Source organism: Taurulus bubalis (assembly GCF_910589615.1).
Source record: "Taurulus bubalis genome assembly, chromosome: 10".
NCBI lineage: Eukaryota > Metazoa > Chordata > Actinopteri > Perciformes > Cottidae > Taurulus > Taurulus bubalis.
The window spans coordinates 28,856,576-28,864,876 of record NC_136598.1 but is presented as its reverse complement, the minus strand read 5'-3'; the positions used below and the strand labels follow the sequence as shown (position 1 = coordinate 28,864,876).

The window sequence follows — 8,301 nt, the reverse complement described above, 5'->3', positions numbered from 1 at the left end:
CGCTCTCTCTGTGTGTGTACCTGTCTGTGTGTGTGTGTGTGTGTGTGTGTGTGTGTACCTGTCTCTCTCTCGCTCTGTCTGTGTGTGTGTGTGTGTACCTGTGTCTCTCTGTGTGTGTGTACGTGTCTCGCTGTGTGTCTGTGTACCTGTCTCTCTGTGTGTGTGTACCTGTCTCTCTCTGTGTGTGTACTTGTCTCTCTCTGTGTGTGTACCTGTGTCTGTGTGTGTGTACCTGTGTCTGTGTGTGTGTGTACCTGTGTCTCGCTCTGTGTGTGTGTACCTGTGTCTCGCTCTGTGTGTGTGTGTACCTGTCTCGCTCTGTGTGTGTGTGTGTACCTGTCTCGCTCTGTGTGTGTGTACCTGTCTCGCTCTGTGTGTGTGTACCTGTCTCTCTCTCGCTCTCTGTGTGTGTGTACCTGTCTCTGTGTGTGTACCTGTCTCTCTCTGTGTGTACCTGTTTCTCTCTCTCTCGCTCTCTCTGTGTGTGTACCTGTCTCTCGCTCTCTGTGTGTCTGTGTGTACCTGTCTCTGTGTGTGTACCTGTCTCTCTCTGTGTGTGTGTGTACCTGTCTCTCGCTCTCTCTGTGTGTGTACCTGTCTCTCGCTCTCTCTGTGTGTGTGTGTGTGTGTGTGTGTGTACCTGTCTCTCTCTCGCTCTGTCTCTGTGTGTGTGTGTGTACCTGTCTCTCTGTGTGTGTGTGTGTGTGTGTGTGTGTGTGTGTACCTGTCTCTCTCTCGCTCTGTCTGTGTGTGTGTGTGTGTACCTGTCTCTCTGTGTGTGTGTGTGTGTGTGTGTGTGTACCTGTCTCTCTTTGTGTGTGTGTCACTCTCTGTAAGACGCTCCTCCAGTCTGATCGTGTGACTCCTCCCCTTTAGAGGATGAGGAAGGTGAAGGTGAGTGAGGGAGGAGGGAGGAGACGAAGAGCAGCTCTGTCTCTGGACGACTGCCGCTGCCCCGTGTGTCTGGAGATGTTCCTGGAGCCAGTGACCCTACCCTGCACACACACCTTCTGCAAGGTAACACACACCTTCGGCAAGGTAACACACACACACCTTCGGCAAGGTAACACACACACACCTTCGGCAAGGTAACACACACACACCTTCGGCAAGGTAACACACACACACACCTTCGGCAAGGTAACACACACACACACCTTCGGCAAGGTAACACACACACACACCTTCGGCAAGGTAACACACACACACACTTTCGGCAAGGTAACACACACACACACACCTTCGGCAAGGTAACACACACACACACCTTCGGCAAGGTAACACACACACACACACCTTCGGCAAGGTAACACACACACACACACACCTTCGGCAAGGTAACACACACACACACCTTCGGCAAGGTAACACACACACACACCTTCGGCAAGGTAACACACACACACACCTTCGGCAAGGTAACACACACACCTTCGGCAAGGTAACACACACACCTTCGGCAAGGTCACACACACACACACACACACACCTTCGGCAAGGTCACACACACACACACACCTTCGGCAAGGTAACACACACACACACACCTTCGGCAAGGTAACACACACACACACACCTTCGGCAAGGTCACACACACACACACACACACCTTCTGCAAGGTCACACACAGACAGTATGCTGTTCAATCTTTCTTTCATCAGACCAGAGAATTTAGTTTCTCATGGTCTGAGAGTCCTTCAGGTGTCTTTTGGCAAACTTCAGGCGGGCGGTCATGGCTTCCGTCTGGCCGCTCTACCAAACAGGCCTGATGTGTGGAGTGCTGCAGAGATGGTTGTCCTTCTGGAAGGTTCTCCTCTCTTCATAGAGCAACGCTGGAGCTCTGTCAGAGGCACCATCGGGTTCTTGGTCACCTCCCTGATGAAGACTCTTCTCCCCGATCGCTCAGTTTGGCCGGGCGGTCAACTCTAGGAAGAGTCCTGGTGGTTCCAAACTTCTTCCACGTCCGGATGATGGAGGCCACGGTGCTCATTGGACCTTCAATGCTGCGGACATGTTTCTGTACCCTTGGTCTGATCTGTGCCTCGATACAAGTGTGTCTCGGAGGTCTCCAGACTATTCCTTTGACTTCATGGCTTTGTGCTCTGACATGCGCTGTCAATTGTGGGACCTGATATAGACCGGTGTGTGTCTTTCTGAATCGTGTCCAATCAACTGGATTTAGCACAAGTGGACTACAATCAAGTTGTAGGAACATCTCAAGGATGACCAGTGGAAACAGGATGCGCCTGAGCTCAATCTTGAGTGTCATGGCAAAGGCTGTGAATACTTGTGTACATGTTATATTTTCCTTCTTTATTTTTAATAGATTAGCAAAAAATTCCCAAAACCTTTTTCTTACTTTGTCATCATGGGGTGTTGTGTGTAGAATGTTGAGGAAACAAATTAATTTAATCAATTTCGGAATAAGGCTGTAACATTACAAAATGTGGAAAAAGTGAAGCGCTGTGAATACTTTCCGGATGCACTGTAAATATATGTATTACCTTTAGTAAAGTTATATATGAATACTTGTTGCAGGCCTGCTTCCTGTCTTTGTGTGTGTATGTATGTATGTATGTATGTGTATATATATATATATATATATATATATATATATATATATTTATTACCTTTAGTAAAGGTGCATATAAATACTTGTTGCAGGCCTGCTTCCTGGAGTCCGTGGACAAAGCCACGCTGTGCTGCCCTCTGTGCAGGAAGAGGGTCTCCACGTGGGCCCGTCTGAACAGCAGGACCCAGACTCTGGTGGACCAGCAGCTGTGGGACCAGATCCAGACCCGCTTCCCTCTGCAGTGTCAGCGCCGCCTCAGCGGGCAGGACGCCGGCGAGGACGAGCCGGGAGGTACGCAGACATCCCATAATACTGTTGGTCTATACGGATCCTGATAACTGACGCTAATACATCCCATAATTTATGTATTATTTGTGTGTGTGTGTAGTTTCTGTGTGTTTTACCAGAGTGAGTCAGCCTGGAGAGCTGAAGCAGGAATATGAAGACCAGGTCACCAAAGTAAGTTCATCCTATAACTATGATCATTTCTATAATAAGTCCATATCTTGATTTACAACATTTTGGGTTGTCCCTTCTGGGCTCCTGTAGAAACACAAAGGACTCTCTAGAGCAGGGGTGTCAAACTCATTTTAGTGAAGGGGCCACATGCTGCCCATTTTGATCTGAAGTGGGCCGGACCAGTGAAATCACAGCATACTAACGCATACATAGCGGCAATATTTCTCTATGTTTAAATCATTGGTGAAGGTTTTGGGATGAATAACCCTATGTTAAGGTCTTTCTACAATAAACTAAAAACATAAAGACCAAAGATTCTGACATCAGCCCACTGTTTACCTGCCTGGGCTCTCCTCTGCAGATTCCCTCGCAGTTGGGCAATATGTCTTGTAATGTCAAATTAATTGTGACTGTGGTTCAATGGTTCGCATGTGCGCCTTCAATCGGAGGATCAGTGGTTCGAGTCCCATCTCAGCTAGTTTTTTTTCTTTCTTTTTTTCTTATATATATATTTTTTCCTATTTTAAGAATTAGCCCGCGGGCCGGACTGGACTCCCTGGCGGGCCGTATGTTTGACACCCCTGCTCTAGAGTCAGGGTCTGGTTTGTCCCTTCTGGGCTCCTGTAGAAAAATGAACAAGCATTCTTAGTTTCAGGTGATCAGACGCTCATTATGTTGGTTATGAATAGTCTATTCCTGCTCATAACATGTAATTCATCGTTGTTGTTGTCAGCTGACGGAGGAGAAGCGAGTCCTGGACGAGGAGCAGAAGAGGGCCAGTGAGGACTACATCCACAGACTGCTGGCCGAGGAGGAGGATCTGCAGCAGCAGGAGATGAGGAGGCGCGAAGAAGATGAGAGGCTGGCCCGACTGCTCAGCAGCCAGCTGGTGAGTGTTTCTCTCAGAGGACCACACTTCAGTCCAGCTGATGTCCAGGTCCCACTTGAGGTCCTGGTTCTGGTGGAGCTGATGTCCAGGTCCCACTTGAGGTCCTGGTTCTAGTGGAGCTGATGTCCAGGTCCCACTTGAGGTCCTGGTTCTGGTGGAGCTGATGTCCAGGTCCCACTTGAGGTCCTGGTTCTAGTGGAGCTGATGTCCAGGTCCCACTTGAGGTCCTGGTTCTAGTGGAGCTGATGTCCAGGTCCCACTTGAGGTCCTGGTTCTAGTGGAGCTGATGTCCAGGTCCCACTTGAGGTCCTGGTGGAGCCCCGATAGACCGAGCGTTTGCATTAATAGTTTCTTCTGCAGAACTCGGCTCCCGTCTCCCAGGACAACGTTGGTCCTGCTACCGTCACTCCAGGGAAGAAGAAGAAGAAGAAGAAGAAGAAGGAGGAGATCAGCGGAGGGCAGATAGAGAAGTAGGTCAACTTTTTGTTTCAGGTACCAGTGATGTGATGAACTGGGTTCTACGAAGACCAGTAAGAGCTTAGAGGGTCTCCTTGCAGTCTGTCAAGAGGGTCTCCTTGCAGTCTGTCAAGAGGGTCTCCTTGCAGTCTATCAAGAGGGTCTCCTTGCAGTCTGTCAAGAGGGTCTCCTTGCAGTCTATCAAGAGGGTCTCCTTGCAGTCTATCAAGAGGGTCTCCTTGCAGTCTATCAAGAGGGTCTCCTTGCAGTCTATCAAGAGGGTCTCCTTGCAGTCTATCAAGAGGGTCTGCTTGCAGTCTGTTGTGGATGTTTGTCTTGACCTGCAAATACATGAACTGTTTGGCTTTAAACGTGATAACTTAACCTATCATTATATTAGGGGGGGTGGGGTGCCCCTCTAATATAATGGTAGGGGAAACACTGAGCAAGAGGAACGAAGACCAGTAAGGGGACATTGATAGTGATGATGATCTGATGATGGCCTGTGGGCTCATTCAATTCAGTTTGTTGTATAGCCCAACATCACAAATACAAGTTTGCTTCAGGGGGGCTTTACAATCTGTACACATAACATCTGACCCGGGACCTCACATTGGATCAGGAAGAACTCAGGAATGTGGTCTCTGTGTGTCCCATGTGGTCTCTGTGTGTCCCATGTGGTCTCTGTGTGTCCCATGTGGTCTCTGTGTGTCCCATGTGGTCTCTGTGTGTGTCCCATGTGGTCTCTGGTAGTCTCTGTGTGTCCCATGTGGTATCTGTGTGTCCCATGTGGTCTCTCTGTGTGTCCCATGTGGTCTCTCTGTGTGTCCCATGTGGTCTCTCTGTGTGTCCCATGTGGTCTCTGTGTGTCCCATGTGGTCTCTGTGTGTCCCATGTGGTCTCTGTGTGTGTCCCATGTGGTCTCTGTGTGTGTCCCATGTGGTCTCTGGTAGTCTCTGTGTGTCCCATGTGGTCTCTGGTAGTCTCTGTGTGTCCCATGTGGTCTCTGTGTGTCCCATGTGGTCTCCCATGTGTGTCCCATGTGGTCTCCCATGTGTGTCCCATGTGTGTCCCATGTGGTCTCCCATGTGTGTCCCATGTGGTCTCCCATGTGTGTCCCATGTGTGTCCCATGTGGTCTCCCATGTGTGTCCCATGTGTGTCCCATGTGGTCTCCCATGTGTGTCCCATGTGTGTCCCATGTGGTCTCCCATGTGTGTCCCATGTGTGTCCCATGTGGTCTCCCATGTGTGTCCCATGTGGTCTCCCATGTGTGTCCCATGTGGTCTCCCATGTGTGTCCCATGTGTGTCCCATGTGGTCTCTGTGGTCTCTGTGTGTCCCATGTAGTCTCTGTGTGTGTCCCATGTGGTCTCTGTGTGTGTCCCATGTGGTCTCTGGTAGTCTCTGTGTGTCCCATGTGGTCTCTGGTAGTCTCTGTGTGTCTCATGTGGTCTCTGTGTGTCCCATGTGGTCTCCCATGTGTGTCCCATGTGGTCTCCCATGTGTGTCCCAAGTGGTCTCCCATGTGTGTCCCATGTGTGTCCCATGTGGTCTCCCATGTGTGTCCCATGTGGTCTCCCATGTGTGTCCCATGTGGTCTCCCATGTGTGTCCCATGTGTGTCCCATGTGGTCTCTGTGGTCCCATGTGGTCTCTGTGTGTCCCTTGTGGTCTCTGTGTGTCCCTTGTGGTCTCTGTGTGTCCCATGTGGTCTCTTTGTGTCCCATGTGGTCTCTTTGTGTCCCATGTGGTCTCTCTGTGTCCCATGTGGTCTCCCATGTGGTCTCTGTGTGTCCCATGTGGTCTCCCATGTGGTCTCTCTGTGTCCCATGTGGTCTCCGTAGTCTCTGTGTGCCACTTGTGGTCTCTGTGTGCCCCTTGTGGTCTCTGTGTGTCCCATGTGGTCCCATGCGGTCTCTGTGTGTCCCATGCGGTCTCCAATGTGGTCTCTGTGTGTCCCATGTGGTCTCTGTGTGTCCCATGTGGTCTCCCATGTGGTCTCTGTGTGTCCCATGTGGTCTCCCATGTGGTCTCCCATGTGGTCTCTCTGTGTCCCATGTGTGTCCCATGTGTGTCCCATGTGGTCTCTGTGTGTCCCATGTGGTCTCCCATGTGGTCTCTGTGTGTCCCATGTGGTCTCTGTAGTCTCTGTGTGCCACTTGTGGTATCTGTGTGCCCCTTGTGGTCTCTGTGTGTCCCATATGGTCCCATGCGGTCTCCAATGTGGTCTCTGTGTGTCCCATGTGGTCCCATGTGGTCTCCCATGTGGCCTCTGTGTGTCCCATGTGGTCTCTGTGTGTCCCATGTGGTGTCCCTGTGTGTCCCATGTGGTGTCCCTGTGTGTCCCATGTGGTCTCTGTGTGTCCCTTGTGGTCTCCCATGTGGTCTCTGTGTGTCCCATGTGGTCTCTGTGTGTCCCATGTGGTCTCCAATGTGGTCTCTGTATGTCCCATGTGTGTCCCATGGGGTCTCTGTGTGTCCCATGGGGTCTCTGTGTGTCCCATGGGGTCTCTGTGTGTCCCATGTGGTCTCCCATGTGGTCTCCCATGTGGTCTCTGTGTGTCCCATGTGGTCTCTGTGTGTCCCATGTGGTCTCTGTGTGTCCCATGTGGTCTCTGTGTGCCTCATGTAGTCTCTCGTGGTCTCATGTGGTCTCTTGTGGTCTCTATCCCAGGTTTCTGTGCCCTCTTCCATCCAACAGCAGCTTCATGGCCAACAAGGTAACGTCATCATTAAACTGAACGTTGTTCTGTGAGAACCTTTAAAGGAGCAGTTCAACATGAAGTGAAGTCTTCTTCTCCACATTGTGATTGATGGTGTGAACTTTATGCTAAGCTAACTGTTGCGTCAGAGATGGGCTCCTAAAGCCCCGGATGGATTTAGATGTCAAATACGCTGAAGGAAGATGTTGTGGTCACTCTCTCACTTCCTGTTTCAGGAGAACATCCTGGTCTCTCAGAAGGCGGAGCGCCCCCCCTCCCAGCAGACCGGCGGATCAGATCCTCCGTCAACCTCAGTGGAGGTGCAGTCTCACGCCCTGACTCCCGGGAGTCACATGACTGAAGATGGATCGGCCAAGAGGAAGAGCTCTGAGGTGGAGACGTCCGAGGAAGAGGAGGAGACGGTCACCAAACGAGGCTGTCGCTCCATCCCCTCCTCTTCTTCCTCCTCTTCCTCCTCTCTTGAGGTAGGGGCGCCGGCCTTTTTGGGGATTGCTGAATTGGAGGCGGAGCTTCTGAGCAGACGGCGGCAGGAAGAGGAGGACCGCCGGCTAGCTTTGCTTCTGCAGAAGGAGCTGGACCAGCAGGAGAAGCAGAGATCCACTGACCGACGCAGAGGGTCTTCTGACCCGTATCTGCTCCGCCAGCACAGCAGACGGGTGTCCAGCTCAGAGTCCCCCACCAGACCCCCCGGAAAGACTCAAAGGTCCTCCACCCCCTCCTCTGCAAAGATTAAAGAGACTCCCTCGTCTTCCTCCTCGTCTGCAAAGATTAAAGAGACTCCCTCGTCTTCCTCCTCGTCTGCAAAGACTAAAGAGACTCCCTCTTCTTCCTCCTCGTCTGCAAAGACTAAAGAGACTCCCTCATCTTCCTCCTCGTCTGCAAAGACTAAAGAGACTCCCTCTTCTTCCTCCTCGTCTGCAAAGACTAAAGAGACTCCCTCTTCTTCCTCCTCGTCTGCAAAGACTAAAGAGACTCCCTCTTCTTCCTCCTCGTCTGCAAAGACTAAAGAGACTCCCTCATCTTCCTCCTATTCTGCAAAGACTAAAGAGACTCCCTCGTCTTCCTCCTCCTCCAGAAGCAGAAAACAAGCCACTCTGACAGACATGTTCCCCGGCCTGAGCGGATGAACTCTTCTGTGTCCCATTAGAGCGGAGTTTGAAATGTCCTAAGGAGGCCACCATAGAGACTACTTTTGCATTTAG

General features: G+C 51.1%; 1 protein-coding gene across 1 annotated transcript in view; it reads left to right on the top strand.

Moving 5' to 3' along the window:
• rnf168 (ring finger protein 168) overlaps positions 1-8,301 on the top strand; it is an 18,224-nt gene extending 9,923 nt beyond the window's left edge. The window contains exons 2-8 of the mRNA XM_079225090.1: positions 877-1,017; positions 2,665-2,863; positions 2,961-3,031; positions 3,765-3,920; positions 4,281-4,390; positions 7,051-7,096; positions 7,315-8,301. Coding sequence (XP_079081216.1) covers positions 880-1,017; positions 2,665-2,863; positions 2,961-3,031; positions 3,765-3,920; positions 4,281-4,390; positions 7,051-7,096; positions 7,315-8,226 — 1,632 coding nt within the window. The 5' untranslated portion in view covers positions 877-879 and the 3' untranslated portion in view covers positions 8,227-8,301. The remainder of the gene's footprint in view (positions 1-876; positions 1,018-2,664; positions 2,864-2,960; positions 3,032-3,764; positions 3,921-4,280; positions 4,391-7,050; positions 7,097-7,314) is intronic.